General features: G+C 36.7%; 1 protein-coding gene across 2 annotated transcripts in view; it reads right to left on the reverse strand.

The window, feature by feature from the left end:
• The window catches only part of MBD2 (methyl-CpG binding domain protein 2), a 65,860-nt gene that overhangs the window by 36,507 nt on the left and 11,336 nt on the right, over positions 1-18,017 (reverse strand). For both annotated transcript variants that reach the window (XM_034643294.1, XM_019794605.2), the window contains exon 2: positions 14,340-14,499. In XM_034643294.1, coding sequence (XP_034499185.1) covers positions 14,340-14,499 — 160 coding nt within the window. The remainder of the gene's footprint in view (positions 1-14,339; positions 14,500-18,017) is intronic.

Raw genomic sequence — 18,017 nt, forward strand, 5'->3', positions numbered from 1 at the left:
TGGGTAACACAAAAAGGAATGTTTTCAGAATAATCAGGATAGCAATTGTCTAGACATTAGAGAATGGAGGAAATAATGGCATACTTGGCCATTAAAATGTGAATGAAGTGGTCAGCGATTAGGAGGCCAGGCTTACATAAAACCATGTAAGTTAAATTTCACTCCCATATAAAAAGATAATTAAAAATGGAAGTTCAAGATCTAATTCTAGCAAACAGAACTCAAATTAGCAACAAACTTATCTAATTTTAATCAACCAATAAATAAAAATCTACAATGTGTTCTAGTGAAGTCAAAATGTGGCAGAGTTGCTATTAAGTTCATTTGCAATGCTCTAACAACCATGGGGGGGGGGGCGGTGGACCTGCAGGGGGGCAAGGCAGGAGAAAAAAAAAAAGAATAAAATGTGATTTAATAATTGTATATTCTGATGCTGGCAATAAAAATATAAAAGCTCATCTATATCTGAAAACAATATACCTCTGATATTTTTGATATAGAAATATACTTGATAAAGCTACAGGATATTCAATGAACTTGTCTTTGCATCTATCCTCAGATAAAAATTGTGCTATCAACTTCCAGACTCCAAAACAATGGTTCTCAAACTTCACACATTGGAACCACCCAGAGAGTTTATTAAAACAGATTCCTGGGCCTCACTCCTAGAGATTCTAATTCAGTAGAGAGCTGAGGTGGGGCCTGGGAACTTGCATTTCTATTAAGGTCTCAGGTGATGCTGATACTGCTGCTCCAAGGACCACTTGCAGAACCACTACTCTGAAACAAAGATTGTAAATTGGTGGCAGGAGAGCCAAATTTAATCCATAGATGTATTTTGTTCAGTTTTTAGTGTCTAATAAAATGAACGAGTATCTACAAATCTGGAGATTTCACGTAAAATCCAGATCCTAGCTTCTCTTAAATAAAACTCAAAGATCTAGAAATACTGGACTTGATTTGGTGACAACAGGCCATAAAATTAACTGATAATGGCTGCTCACAAGAGGTGTCAAGGGTTCTCTTCTAGCAAAATTCCTCAACAACTCATGTTTGCATTACCTGTCTGAGCCCTACTTGTTGAGTTTGTGACCTCTGCTTAAAGAATGTTACCAATGTCTAGAAAGGTAAGCATCAGAATAAATTAAACTGAAAATTAGCACAACTGTGGTATTACTTGGACCCACTACTAAATATGTCTCCATCACCATCCTCTCCACACCCCGTCTTCCCATCCCTTCTTCTCTGTATGTACTGGGCATGCTTGTCGTTCCTCTATCTCACTCGATTTTCTTCCAAGGTATGTGCTTACCTTTAGGAGATATATTCATTGTTTTTTACGTTTATTTATTTATTTTAGTAATCTCTACACCCAACTCGGGGCTCAAACCCACAACCCCAAGATAAAGAATTGCCTGCTCTTCCGACTGAGTCAGCCAGGCGCCCCGAAATAGAGTCATCTTAAGTAAGACTAACAATATCTCTTAAGTATTTAGCTTCCTTATCTTTATAGATTTTCAAAAAATTAGTTAGAAGTGAGCAAATTTGACTGACAGGCTGCAAATGACCACTTAGAATGCCATCTTTAAAAGTGTGAAGCCCAGGAATGTGTATTTTTAAAAGCTCTCCTGGATGGCGCACCTGACTGGCTCACTCTTGATTTCAGCTCAGGTCATGATCTCAGCATCCTGGGATTGAGTCCCACATGGGGCTCTGCACTCAGCAGGGAGTCTGCTTCTCTGCTTCTCTCTCCCTTTGCCCCTCTTCCCACTCAAACGCGCACACACAGGCACTCTCTCAAAGGAACAAATGAATATTAAAAAAAAAAAGCTCTCCTGGGAATTCTGTGATGCACAAAAGGTTTGGATATCTCTGATTTATGACATCTAGAGCATTCTGAGGCCCTAAGTGAAGCTACCCAAACTATAAAATAGTTAATATTCAACCCTAAAACTTACGGAGAACTTTTCCTGTCACTAGTTATACTTAGTATAGATCATTAAATAATATCTTGTTTGGTTTTCAATTCTTTCATTCCTTATTAAACAATATACTCTGCTGGTATTAGAACAAGACAGCATCAGTGGACACAATTACATTGCAGCTGTTTGTATGAGCAAACAGTGCAGCCTCCAAGATTCTCATTGTTACAAAGGATGACTAGAGACACCAGGGATTATTCTAAATGAATCCTGTACCCACAAAGACTGGAAGGAAGCATGAAACATATAAAATTATTGGTGCTACAATGATAAAAGATTGTTTTTTTTTTTCATTAACTATGTTTTTGGTGCAGTAAGTAAAAATTAGAAGAAAAAGCTGGCTGAAAGTATTCAAAAAACACAATTCCACTGTCTGATAAAGACTGCATTCCTCAGTGGAATGGAGTAAGAGATTATTCAAGAGGGTGCTGTTACTTTTCTCTTGATCTTATTTTGATTTTTATTACATTTTCTCCTTTTAACTGGCTTGAAAACTCTGAAGACAGAATTTTTTACTAATTAATTTTGTATTCCAAAACAGTGGCTTGTAATCTGAAAAACTGGACTAACTGGTTTTCCCAGAAACTGTCACAAAAACACTAAATTTTATTACCAATCTCACCTGAGGAGTGCCAAAGAGTTCATGTCAGTTGTGTGTCTGAATCCTTCGAAATAACTACCAATCCGCCATAAACTTAGGAGCTATAAAGCAAACACTTTTTTAATGGGACAAAATTAAAGCTACTCTTACAGTTGTAATCTTCCCTTTCAGTATAAGAAAAAGTAAAGCAGAAGTTTCTTACATCAGAAAATTAAAATAGCAAACACACACATTCTAATATTAGCAAGAAAAGTTTCCAGCCTTGATAAATCTCAGTATATACACCAGCCCTCAAATCAAAATATAATGTATTTTATAATAATGTGTATATTCGCTGGACGTACTCAAATAACTCAAATAATTTTTGAGACTCTATTCTATCCCCTTACATGCTGGGAGGAATACAAAAATAAATCTTTAAATTTTTTTAAAAAGTTTACTTCATCTCATTCCAATAAATATCTGAGATGGATCTTTGTACACTCAGAAAGAACAAATATGCAATAAAAATTAATTTTAAAAAACAGAATCAGTAACAGGGAAAACAAATTTCCTTTTGAAAAGATTAACAGTAATCAATACTAGGCTGAGCATCAAAGGTGGATCTGAAATTTTTAGGAGTCTGGGTGAAAAGAGAAACATTAAATCATACAGATATCAGGTCAGAGAGAAGGAAGTATACCAATTAATAAGGAAAACAGTCCTGGTATTAAATCTAGAAAAAAATTAAAGGGACTAACATCACAACAAATATTAAGCAAATCTCAAATGCTTTTTCTTTTTCAGTGACTTTCTTTAAAAGCCAAGAGCATAAAATTTAAAGGAAATTAGGAGGTGATTCTTAAAAGGACTAAACACCAGTGTGGTCTAATTATCATGTAGACTTTCAGCTGACTAAGGCTAGAAAAAAGGATAATTAAAGAGGTGGATGAAGAGCATGTGTCATACACCAGTGATTTTCAAACATTTTCACATTCTTACGCGCTAAAAAATTTTTGAAAATAACTCGCCTACGTTTCAAAGCTGACATCAAGACTATTTCAAACCTTAATGTAAGTACAAAGAATGTACTTACTACGGTATTTTAAATTTAACACTTTGATAATAAATGTATCACTTTAAGATGTATCTAACACAATCTAAATATACCCACCAACCACTTACACATGAACAAACTCAATAGTTACATTTTATTTCACTTTTTTCTCTTTGAGTAATTCCATTCCCAAAGTTATTTCCTATTTTAAACTTGAAAACTTTTCACTGATCATTTATATATCATGAGATTACTTTTCTAAGCTTTTTGTTATCATAAAGTACTTAGTGATTTAAAAAAAATAAATTTCTGGTTTACTACATCAGTAGCATATAACTGCCCCAAAACAGTAAATCACATGTTGATAGATGAAATAAAAATTAGATTAAAGATGAGATTTTTTTATTTAAAATTAACTTCATGGGCTTGGATGAGTATTACTAGCAGCTAGACTGGGCCAAGATTTGGTACCAATTTTGTTCCAAGTCTTCATTTTTTAAAGATGGAACACCAAGAAACCTTGTTCGCATAAATGAGTAAATACGATGAGTTTTATTGTCAATCTTCGAACTTCTTTTGAGTTATACGTCAAAATACTGCATAGTGAACCACAAAAAATTTTTAATAATTGACGTCTACATTAAGTTCTCTATAAATTTCCAAAGAATTATACTGGCAGAAAGACTTGACCGTTACCAAGTAATTCATTGTCTTGGCATCAACACCAGTATTTCAAATGATTCCTTTACTAGAGATCAAACATTGTGCACCATGGTAATACAGCAGGCAAGTAAAAAACTGTGCTCTTCTGTAAAATGAGAGAAGGTGGACTACGCGAAAGGCATAGGGGAAAAAAGAGCCCATATATCCAGCTCAGGTGTGTGCTCAGATCAACAGCAGGAAAGAGTATACCCAGAAGTTAAGAATACAGAAACACTCTCAACATCATCCCTGCTGTGTATACCATGTAAGCCTGCACATAGCATAGTTTGAACAGCAGAAATTTAATTTTTTATTCTAAATACCACTTTTCCCAGCCGGGCTTTGAATTAAAGCTGAATGACAGTTGGGAATTGTACATATTCTATGACAAGAGCCAAAGGGACTCATTTTTATCTTTAATCCTGCAAATTTTGCACCTTATGTTGAAAATTAGCCATGTTTTTTTCTTTTTTTTTTTTTAAGATTTTATTTATTTGAGAGAGAGAGCATGATGAGCAGGGAGCAGGGGGAGGGGCAGAGAAGCAGATGCCCCACTGATCAGGGAGCCGGACCCGGGCTCAATCCCAGGACCCTGGAATCATGACCTGAGCTGAAGGCAGACGCTTAACCAACTGAGCCACCCAGGCACCCCCAGCCATGTTTGTTTTAATGCAAAAATGCTGCTCTGTTGACCCAAAATGCTCAAATAAAGCTGATACTTCCAAGTATCATTCAAGTATCATTTTAATACTATGGCTTTCCATATAGCACATACCCCCCAAGAGATATTCATGGCCCAATCTGAAAAGCAAAGACTTTATTTTTCTAAGGTCACTTTCTTGTCTGTAAATGAGAATAACAATAACCACTCATAAGATTCTTACAAAGAGCAAACAAGATAATAGTGCAGCCTTCACTCAGTCACTGGACAAATCCCAAACAAGTCTGCCTATGTGCCAGGCACAGGCTGGTGGCTATACAGTTGTCATCAAAACACAGAAGTCCCTGCCTCACACCTTACATTCTGGGGGTAGGCGGAAGACAACAATTAACAAAATAAGCATGTCTTTTAAAGTCATGTGGGCATGTAAATTCTGAATAAATAGCTGCTATTTCCATTAGCAGCATTAACATGTTTTGACTATGCTACTGAAATTTAGGAACTTAAACCTATTAAGCTTTTCCAGGAGGAAAGCCATCCCCTGGTTCACAAAGAGGGGAGCCTGAGTGGTATCTTTAGACCAAACCAATATTACTGCCAAAAAAATAATTTCAGATTTGTTCCGGAATATGTACAGTAGCCTATAGTAAATGCCTTTACACAAAATCAAAAACCAACAATGCAGAGCACTTTACAATCTTTCTGATTTTTTAAAAATTGAGATATAATTCACATGCTATAAAATTCACCATTTTTAAGTGTACAATTTAGTGTTTTTTTAGTATATTCACAAAGTTGTGGAAACTCCATAAGCTTTTGCAAAAAGTAAAGAATATCTGGGATCTATGATTTTGTACTGAAAATCCACTTAGTGTAAAATCCCAAGTGAGGAACAAGATTTTTTTTTTAAGATCAATGGGATATTAAAAACAAAATAGGTGGACCACACTTTGAGCTCATTAAAAAAGACTTCTAATTAACTGAAGAGGTGGAGGATTGGAATTCATCACTGAAAACAAGTTTTGAAAAGTTCTACTCGAAAAATAACTTCTTGCAGCTTTAGTGAATAGGAGGTCATTAAAGGACTTACGGCAAAAGATGGGAATGAGTTTCAACCCAATACTTAACGAGCAGCTCTACTCAAAATAAGGCAGCTACTGTGTGAAATTGCCTCCTTCGCATCTGGGCTGGCACTAGCGGTGTACACATCCTTGGGAGAATTGTGGAAATAGTCACACAAATTATTGTCTGTAGGGCTTAATTCTCTTTCTGACCTACAGTCTACAATGTCAGGGAACTTCCTTTGCTATATTCTGAGAGTCTGCAATAATGCCTAAGTATAGAATGTGCTAAAAAATTTCTGTGGGATAAATGGATGCATAAAATGTCCATTATATGTAAAATCTTCTGTTATGCAGACCTTACCCTTCGATAGTTTCATTTTCTGCTTTAAACTTACAGATGCTAAATAGGTAGAAAATATAATTCAATGCCGTGTATAATAGCCATCTCAATTTCATTATGTAAAGAACATATACTATATACCCCTGAATGACTGACTAGGCTTTCCTATGTTCTCAATATTTCCTCTAACCATTCTTTCCAGATCCTACACTTACTGACTTGGCCATCCCCTGAAGATACTATCTCCCCTAGCGCTCTCTCCAATGAAACTTTCCTCTTTCCCTCCTCCCCCCCACACCTTCCTCCCTTTACCTTCTCATTCTCAACTGCATATCCAAGGGCCAAGAGGTGGTATAGGTTTTATCCTTTCCCCCATTTTTCTCAAATAATTTCTCCATTTTGATCCTTTAAAAACACCAGTTCTTTGAGGCTTGTATCTGGCTATACAACCTCTTCCTCTCCTCCTTTTCTCCTTCCTTCGCTAGACTTTAGTTTCCATTTCAGTCTTTCTCTCCATCCCAACTCTTGTCCTCATTCTGGGAGACCTCAATATCCATATGGATAACTCACCCAACATCCTGAGTCCTTTGACTCATTCCCTTGCCCACCCTCACTCACCTAACATTATAGCCACAGGTTTGTCAACACTAGTGACTATGCCATCTCCAGTATCTGAATCAAGCATCCAACTCTTCAATTCCTACTTCCTATCCTTGCAGCTCACTTCTCAGAACAGTCCTCTGCATTTCTTTCACCTCCGCAATATCTCCTATCCATTGATTGTCCTTTTTTCTCACTCTGCCTTAACCACTTTCACATTCCACCCTACCCAGTACAGGTTCTATGGTCCATCATCATTACACTGCAAATGTGCTTAACTTTCTTGACCTCTGTGGTCTCTCCACTTGTGCTACAGACCCCATTCTTCTTAAACTTTTCAAAGTCTTTTAAGTTGGGAGATTAACCAAATGAGGATCTCTTTCATCTATCTACACCTAGTGATTCTCTTCTCTACCCAAACAAAATTTACTGAAAGATTTGTCCATGCTAATTTTTTCTCTCACTCATTTTCAACTCTGTCCAATCTGGATTCTGTTGCCACTGAAAATCAAGATTAATTAGCTTCATGTTGGCAAATTCAATGGAAGTTTCTCAGTCTTCCTCCATTCAACCCTTCAATGGCATCAATATAACTGACTACTCTTCTTTTTGAAGCATTCTCCTCTCCCATGTCTCTCCTATCTTACTAGCCAGTCTTTCTCAACCCACTTTGCAGATTCTTCTCCTCTAACCAAGTTCTAATTACTGGATTTTCTCAGAGATTGGTTCTGGATCCTTATGTCTGGGTAATCTCCTTTAGTCCCATTACTTAGAATACTACCTATGTGCTGATGACTTTCCAGCTGAGACCTCTCAATTAGCATACCCACTGCACACATGACATTTCCATTTGGATGTTTAATAAACAACTCAAACTCTGAACGTTCAAAATTCATTTTATCCATCCATATAAACTCTCCTAAGGTGACCTCAGTGAATAGTAACCCAATCCACCCACTCATCTAAAGTCTCACACTTGAGTCTTTTGTCATCTTCCCCACCCAATCATTAGCAAATCCTGTAAATTCTACATTTAAAACAGATCTAGAAACTGCCCACTTCTCTCCACCACCACCTTTCCAGGCCATCATCATTTATCACCAGACTGCTATAATAGCTACCTGCTGCTCACTTCCACTTTTGTCTATTTCATTTCAAATTAACAGAAACTGAACAGTGGCCCACACTTAAGGGAGATGCCAATAAACCCTTATAAGGACTTCATGGCCTAGAAACGCTAATTTATCACCTGTGATCTGCTCACTCCCCCTCTCCACCCCCAACTATATCCACTAGAGAGATACCAGAAGACACTCCATTCAAGAAATACTTAATACACTGATGAAGAGAACACCAGCAACTTTGGAAAATATTGTACTTTCTTTCTCTATAGGTCAGGAATGTTGGTAGAAGAAATGAGGTCACTGTTTTCAGTGTGGATGGAAAGATTCTAGGAAGAAGCCAAGGGGCAGTTCTTACCACACAGTATGCTCTATCAGGAGCTTGTAATCAGAACTGATCCTACCACAGAGCTGGTTAGTACTGGTTAATTGACCATGGGGTCCCAAGGACAGAAATAAGTCAGCCCATTAAGGTACTGCTTCCGTAACTGAAAAAATCCCTTATCTGTTCAACAAAGGCCTAATTTGAGCTACAGCAAGTGAGCTGGTCCCGCATATCTTTTGGTCCTGCATATCTTTTGCCAAGGCCTAGCTTCCTCTCCTCTTTTAAAACAATGGTTATTAGCTTTCTTAGTTACATTTTCCTTTGAGAGTTTGATAAAGAAAACAGACTCTCTCCTCAGAAAAATGCATAACAGAAAATACTTCACTCAGTTCAAAGGTTCCTGGAGGGCCTCCTGAAGAATGTACTCTCAGGTTGGACACCTGCCTGACTTCTCTACTGGCCTCTTTCATCCACTAAAAGAAAAAATAACAATAATGAAAATGTTCCTTGGTCATACATTCTCTTCTAAATATTGTCCTCTCTCCTCCACCTCTCATTCAAGCTCTGTTTAAAAGTAGTCAAACCATTTTTATGGGGAGAGGGGTAAAAATGCACATATATGCACGTTTGTAAATGCACAGAAGCTATGGAAGCAGGTGAAAGGCTGGAGAGGGAGGGAAATTTTTTTATTGACTATCCTTTCATCCTGTGTACAAATTACCCAATCAATAATAAATCAAAATTTTAAAACTTTTAAATGAGCAGGCTACATTTTGCTTCTAATTTCTCATTTCCCAGAAACTTTCTAGCTTTTTAAGAAAGACTTCTGGTCCCTCAAAATTGGTTATAAAAGGTCATCAAGATGCCTTCTAATTAGAAAATCCAAATGATACTATGAAGTCTTTATCCTCCTTGATCTTGCCATGTCATTTAACAAAAAATTTCTTTCCTTAGGCTTTTAGAACACCACGTTTTCTTGATTCTCCTCCTACCTTTCTGGAAGCTCTTTGTAACTCCCCACAAGACTAATTTATTCATTTATTCACTATCAACAGTGTGATAAGATACTTTTCTCCTATTTTCCCCTTTGTGAGGCGATCCTAATAATGACAAACTACAAGGACAGGAGTTCTCAAAACGTGACCTAAGAGTTCCTGGGCACGCACCAGATCCTTTCAAAACCCCAAGAAACAAAACTTTTAATTCGGTCTTCTTCACCCCATCCCCAAGGTTGCTCTTCCTCCCCTATTCTTTATCGACCTTCACCCCAAGTGACTCAGGCCAAAACTGCAGCAGGCATTAATAGTTCTCTCTACGATCATCAGTACTTAATACCTACTAATTTCTCTTGATTGAATTTCACACCTTTCCATACCCCCTGCTATAGTGTTAGTTGCCATCATTGCTTTTCTAGACTACAACAGCCCAACCACTATCCCTACTTCCAGTTTCACCTTTTCCCAAATCCATTCTCCACACTGCACCCATTCTATATCCAATATTCAATCCGATTCCCACTATCACCATCTGTTAACTTTCTCAAACTGCAGATACTGCCCCCAAGATATATGAGCTCTCCACAAGAATTTGTATTATTTTGTTGAGGATAATTAAAACAAGCACATTCTACATCATTTGGTTACATACCTAGGACACAGCCATATAGAATCCAAGGCTAAGTTTATAAAATCACAATCTCATACTACCATAAACCAAAGTAATTCATGAGAAATAAATAATGGAAGACTTGTACAACTGATTCCATTCAAGACAATATGATGCTCTTTATTTCCACTTGCATCAAATCTGTGTGAATAGAGAAATGTGATGAAAGAACTGAGTCTTTCCAGGGTATTAGAAGCATGGACAAGCCAACCTAAAAAGTAACTTGTTCCATACCAATTCTTATTGTGAGCATTTTATAAAATACGTATGTCACATTAATGTTAGGGAATTTGGTTATTATTAGTTTTGTAGCTTTAATTTATACACATTTCAGTGTGGTTAAGAACTAGAAACATAAGAAATTCAATTTAATATTTACACATCTGAAACACTGAAACAAAAGGAATTGCTAATAACAAAACCAAACTACTGGAGTTCCCAAAACATATTTTGCACCCAGAATCGCTGTACTCTTTTTTTCCAATCCTAGTCTTCCCAATTACATTTTTAAAGAAACTTACCTTTTTAAGAAATTAGCTTCCTTTTTAAAATGTTGAAGGTCATATCTCTGAAACCTTAAAATATCTCCCCACTTTAAAAGATCAGAGCCTGGATGAATGCCTAAATTATTTAGCTTTCCAAGCAAAGGTTCTGGTGTCTTATTTACATATTGAGAGGCATAATTCTCAATGCTGTCCAATAAGATAGCCACTAGAAATATGCGGCTATTTAAATGTGATTAAACAAAACTAAAAATCAGTTATTCAGTCTCACTAGCCACATTCCAACTACTCACTAGCCAGCCACACATGGCTGGTGGCTACAGCATTTCCATAACCACATAACTATAACTTCTCCCTCTGAACTTTGAGAAAGCTGCTCATCACTTCAAACTGTATACTGATGACTTCCAAATCTTTGTCTAGTCTTTTTCCATTAACCGAATGGAGTATCTTCAGCAACCTATTTGACAGATACCTTATCAGCTAGAAAGATGGAGGTAGCAACTGGAAATATTTATGGTAGTGGCAAATCAGTAAGACAAAATATGCTCAAGAATGGAAAAGATTTTCAGAGTAAGGTGAAGGCTGAGACTGAGGCAAGCAGGAATAGTACTGCAAAAACACCAAATATTAATCAAAAGACAACGCCCGCTCCACTGTAGCCTCTCATCCTAAAATAACTGCCGCTTTGCAAAGATCTTCAAAAGATATTTTCTCAACCATACCTGAAGTTTTATGCACCCACTAAACTCACTTTTGAAATGGAACATATATTAAGAACTCAGTTTATAGGGGCGCCTGGGTGGCACAGCAGTTAAGCGTCTGCCTTCGGCTCAGGGCGTGATCCCGTTGTTATGGGATCGAGCCCCACATCAGGCTCCTCTGCTGTGAGCCTGCTTCTTCCTCTCACTCGTCCTGCTTGTGTTCCCTCTCTCGCTGGCTGTCTCTATCTCTGCTGAATAAATAAATAAAATCTTTAAAAAAAAAAAAAAAGAACTCAGTTTATAATCAGTCATTATAAACTACAACTTAACCTGTTTCAAAGTTTATTTTGTTAATTACATTTCAAATTCTTTCGAGGGCTTTTAAAAACCTCAAAAACAACACAATAATGCACTTCAGCCAAGTTTATAACTATATAGTAAGACTAGCTAGCATTCCTATTCATCAGTTTGTGTCTCCCAGCCTTCTCCATACTGTATTATTTTTTAAAAAGATATAATACAGAACTAGCCACGAATACACTTTCTGCTTTTATAGAGATAGTCAATGTTGGCATTACCCCAAAAGAGAGCTTATTTTTAAAACTGCAAAACTCCATTTTTGTGACTGCTTAATTAAAATAATATCAGGTGCAAAACTAAGACTATGCCCCCCCCCAAATTCAGATAGAAACTTCAGAAAACAATGACAATGAAAGGCACTTTCAAAATAATGTATGGTATATTAATTTATTCAATATTTATGACCACTATAAACTTCTGGAATGAGGTGGATATTAACTCAAATAAACATGAAGCAAACATTTACTAAGTACCTACCGTGTGCTAGGCTTTGGACTCCCTATACAAAAAACAAAAAACAATTAAAAAAAAAAAAAAAGACATAGTCCTTGCCCTCATGGAGCTCACAGTCTAGCTGAAGCAGACAAACAATCACAAATACAATGGCAAAGCACCAGGGAAGCATTATGGAAGAAGGGACTGGTTCTGCCTGGAGAACGCAGGGGCAGGCTTCACAGAGGTGGAGACAATGGAGCTGGGCCTTGGATGAGTAGGAGTTCACCAGATGGAGGGGAAGGGGGGAAGCGCATTCCAAGCAGAGGAAACAGCACATGAGCAAGCAGAATCTTGAAAGCACATGCCATGGTGCAGGATGATGAGCGGTCCAGCGCAGCTAGAGCATAAAGGTGCACACAAACTAAAGAGACGAATTAGTTTTTGGTTTTTAGTGAATCATAACTATCAGGAACATATCTTCATATTATACTTAGTGTAGTTTAACTGTGATTCTGAGAACAATAAGGCAGCTTGAAAGCAATCCATTCATTTCATAAATATTTGAGCCCTTCTGACAGGTACCCAGCATTGTGGTTAGAGTTTTTTTTTAAAGGCAGTTTTAGAAAACTGAATCTTAATTTTCCTCTGTATATTTAAGAAGCAAAATGAACCCAAAATAAGGGTTTTCTTAAGCTGAATCGCAGAGCTATACACACTAAGGTCCTCACTTTCAGTAATTTGAGCTCCCTCTACCACCATCTTTCACACTTAACACCTTCATAGCTATCAACCCAAAGTAATCCCATTGTTAAGCAATAGAGAAAGCAATTTCAGCCATACCTTTCCATTCTGCCTATAAACAATGTACTTGACAATGCCCCTATGGTAAACTGACGCATAGTAACCAACGCAACAGATGAAGAAACAATGTACTCTGACCCTCGTACCAATTTTTGGAAATTAAACTATTATTAACAAACTATTAAGCTGAAGTCTGAATAAAGTTTAGATATGAAGCAGAGACCCATATCCTTCAGGAAAAATAAAAAGATACAGAGGAAGAGATCTTGGGTCAAAAAATTTCCATGTACACTGGCCACCAAGCAACACTGTTCACCAAGGAAGCTTGGTGCTTGGGAAGGTGCAATGGAGAAAGGAAAGGAACTCACATGGGTCAAATACTTTATTAGATGTTTTCATATAAATTCCTATTTACTCCTCACAATAATGTGAAAGGAAAGAGTTCATTACCTTAGTTTTACAAATGAGAGATCTGAGGCCATCAGAGGTTAAAAAGAGTTACCCATGACTGCCTGAGCTAATAAGTGGCAGAGCCAGTACATCAAACCATGCCTGCCTGGTTTCAAAGCCCATCCCATCCTACACACTGCCTCAGGGTTCCTAAAATGAATGCAGTACTCCCAAGCAGCAAGCGAGGTTATAGTAAGGTTATATGTACCCTGGAAAGAAAAGCCCTTACTTTTCGTTCCACTATTTTCACACAGTGTAAAATGACCATGGTGGCAATACACATAGATCTCTAAAATTTAGAGGAAGAAAATTCAGACAAAATGGTTATATAAGATTAGTTGCCCTTGTGGGGGTGGGGGGGATTTCTTGATAAAGATATTGGGTGTTCTGATACAATTAAATTAGCGTAATAATTCAAATGCTACTTGTTTAAATTCCTATGCAATAAAACACCTAAGCAGCTCAATAAAAGTAAGAGCTAATGGAAAAATCCCCAATCACAGTATTAGAATGAGAATATTATCGCTAAAAGTCACTATCCTCAACATCATCAAAAGTCAAAATAAAAACTGCCCTTTCTCAAATCCTAATTCTGAAAATTGATAGGTAAGCACAAACTATGTGGTAAGGATACTTGCCACATTAAAATTTTGTCTCTCTTTGGGCAACAGGAACTATTTTAAGAAAAAAAAGAGACAATTAACATCAACACAGAAATCTTTTGTAAACAGTCCCAGTAGGCCAAAAAATGTGATGTTGACCTAGACAGATACTGGAATACTATTTTCAACTGTGCACAATTTACTTATGCAAAGTATTGCCAACTACCAGAAAATTAATCAGATTTGTAAGTCCAAATGTTTTGTGGGGGGAGGGGGAGAGACTGGGACGTTCAGACAGCCAAAATTCTAGTGACATAATTACAATGTAAGATACTTTGTGGAGAGCTTCTGAAATAGCATCCATACGCTCTAAGTAAATTCACCAACCTTATTTTGATTGAGAGGATCATTCCGCAGTCTCTGTTTGTTCTTCTGTAATTTACTAGGCATCATCTTTCCAGTTCTGAAGTCAAAACTGCTGAGGTCAACAGTATTTCCCAGGTACCTTGCCAACTGAGGTTTGCTTCTGAACTTCTTACCACTTGGACTAGAAGAAAGAAACACTCATTGTAGAAAAGATAACAGTGTTTCCCCTGGATCTCTACATAAACCTTTCTTCACATCTTTCTATCCCAATTGTTACCACACCACAATTTTACGTGTTTATTTTTTTTTCAAAGAAATGGTAAAGTTTAAAGGAATTTCATAACTTCCCTGTAAGAAGAGATAATGTATCACTGAATATTACACTCCACCAGGTACACCACTGGAGTACACAACAGATGTTACTGCAGATTACCCCACCTGGCACTCAGCATCCCCGTACAAACTGCATGCACAGCACAACGTGCACACTGCCAATGTCTTCAATATTACAAACTTATTTCCAAACTGACTTTTGAAGTGCTTTTTATTTTTTGTAAGTATTACATATACACAATGTCAGCAGTGATCAGAACTTCAGAAAAAATCCTTCTGAAGTCAACAATCCTTATTAAAAACACACACAAAAACACCCGGAATCCATATATTCTTTGGGCTACCAATCTGAACTCACAACATATACACCAGAAAAAAAAATATTGAATTCTAACAATATTTAAATGCTCCCTAATGTAACTACTCAAAGGGGGAAACTAAGACAAACATTTGCAAATGTGTTTGTACACTGCTGACATGAGTTTTATTAGCCAAACTCCTACCCTGGAAAAGCTTATCAATAACTTACTTTTCATAAGAAATATTGTCAAAGCTGGAAAATTATAAAAGTGTCAGAATTATACAGAAAGCTAAACTAGTTTTTCTCAAAACCTTTTTTTTTTTTTTTTTTTTGCTATATGGCATTGATCTGTAAGAAAATTTTTACAGGAAGAATGCCCCCATCTTATCTAATAAATTTTCTGAGCCAAATATGCTAAAATCAACTGTTAAAGTCAACACAGATATGCTACTAGAAGAAAACTGTAAGAATTCTAAAATATTTCTCCAAAAAGCTAACACGTCCTATTTAGAACTTAACCTTGTATGAACTGACCACAATAAAAGAAAAATAATTGAAGAAGAAGACAAAAGAGAATTCTGGCTGGGAAACCAAGCAATAAAATACTGCCCTGGAAGAGCAAAACTTCTCTTTGGGTCAAATCCAAACCAACACACTGCACTCTGTCACAAACTCTATGGTATTCTGCCTTCACTGGTTTCAAGACAAAAAATGATCGATCATATCAGCATTTTCCCCCCACAGTCACATTATGTAAGTATTCCAGAAATACAATTCAAGTTCTAAAATTCAACCTACAGATAGAGGTAATAACAACTGACATTCTCAGTCAGATATCACTCTAATGAGACATCTCATTAGTGCAATAAAAGCCGAGCTTAAGAGTGGACTTAGTTTCGATAGACTACTGTTTCAGAAGATGAAATTACTAAGGTAGCAACTTCTATCAAAAAGATAAGCACTCTTATTTTTAAGGATATAGCTTAAAGACAACTAGAAAGTCATTTTTTGAGAAATCAATTGACAATTTTCTCAAATGAGCCCTGCAATAAGTCATTCCTTCTGGAACAGTTGAAATGCCTGTTACCTACTCCGGATGAAAGCATACTAGAGCCTCACTACAACATTCCTCCATAGAACAAAACTCATTAGAGATCAGTTTTAGACACTTCTCCCCAAATTAAGGAAATCTAAATACTTAAGAACTCAGTTAAAAGACCATACTCATAAAATGTGATTGCCTAGTTTATGATCTAGATTAGCAATTTAATATGGTTTAAACTGCTCCTCTGTTTATTGATTTTAAAAACCAAATGGAAACTGAAAGCCTGAGACACCCTACTGATAAACTAAATTAGCAATGAAGTAAGAAAGTGGAAATCAAGTTTTAACTATTATCATATCCCAAAAAAGATGGAATATCAACTGGTAACCAGTCAGTTACTCATACCAAATTCCCTGTCTCCTGTCATAAGATGGAATTCTATGAAGCATCTATATTGGATAGCTACAAGTACTCTTCATACACACTGTTGCCTTCAGAACAGTGGTACAAGCCATTTTCTTCTCTGTAACTGCTATAGCTTGTGCTTGGTGCTTTAAGGAAAGTCAACCTGGCTGCCCCAGGAGATTTTAAACAAGGGACCTTCTTCCTCACAGGATGAAGGCAAGCATATAGAAAGGCAAGGCCCAAGGGAATCGATCATTAAATAAGAATTCCGCCCATCAGATATAAAATATTTGCACAGCTCCAAAACAACCCTGGAAGTGGCAGACGAAATAATGCTAGATGAACAAAAAGGCTTCATGTCACTTAAGCTCTGGTCTTAACCCAGACTAAGCTATCAGTCTGCCGTCTAAGATGGCTGCGGTAGGTTGCAGTCTTACACACACCAGAACGTAACGTGACTAAGCTTTTATTCTTAAAGTAGCAAACTATAACTAAGGAAAATTACTTCTTAAAAAAAAATTCTAGTAGACTAGTGAAGGATATTAGTCATTTTCAGTTTCTAACCAAAGTGATTACTTCTAATCCCAGTAATGAAATACTAATATTTCACTTTCAACCACAAAAAAAAATTCCCAACCAACTGCCCCCTAGATATGCCAGCCCTGAACCAACTTGTGATTTCACCTTTAACTTCTCCTACCCTCCAAATACCCTAAAGTAATGATTAAATGAAAATCAGAAACATGATTTTTTTTTCATATAAGAACATTTTATCATTTGAACTGTGTCTTTGCTTTCATTTTGATTAAACTGTTTAAAGCACTTCTTAAGCCTAACTCTGTCTTAGAGGTTTCTAACTATAGATTGTCAAAAAGAAAGAAATTTTATTTGGCATCTGACTTTCGACTCTAAAAAAACTTCATTGAGATACCAGAAACTACTTAAATTGTGGTCATCTTAATTTAGTGGTATTCACATTTTATCACTCTATAAACTCACCTGTAATCATCATTCCCTGAGCTAGACAACCGTAACATGCCCTGCCAGTCTCCATATAAAAATTCTTCTGAAAACTTGTCGCTTGCCTGTGCAACTGCACTCTGAAAATACTCCTCTAACACAGCAGAACCTCTTTTTTCATGTTACTTGGGTAACACGGATCCATCATGACGTCTAGTCAAACATTATGAGGAGACCAGAGTCTGAGCAAACACAAGTATATCTTCAAACCAGTTTCTAATAGGATGAACTGTGGGGGTGGCAATAATCAGACTGCAATAAGGTGAAACTGGCCTATGAGTGACAAGAAGCACTGCGGACAGCAGATGGTAGCTATATGGCTGAAGACCATGTTCAGAAGGGCATCACTTGCCAACAGTACTTTGTGAGGAATAATAAAAACCTCCACACTAAAAATTCTCTAAACTACAGCACTGGAAAAGTTTTGAGAATAAAGAAACATTAACTTTCCATTGTTTTCTACCCCTTTAAGTGTTAAAGCTTACTTGTTAGTTACAGAGTACATATTGAAAGAAAAAGATTTCTCCAACTTTCAATACCAATTGTCTCCACAAGTCACGTTTTGGCTAAGACTAAGATCTGAAATTAAAATTAA

Source organism: Ailuropoda melanoleuca, chromosome 14, assembly GCF_002007445.2.
Source record: "Ailuropoda melanoleuca isolate Jingjing chromosome 14, ASM200744v2, whole genome shotgun sequence".
NCBI classification, from domain to species: Eukaryota; Metazoa; Chordata; class Mammalia; order Carnivora; family Ursidae; genus Ailuropoda; species Ailuropoda melanoleuca.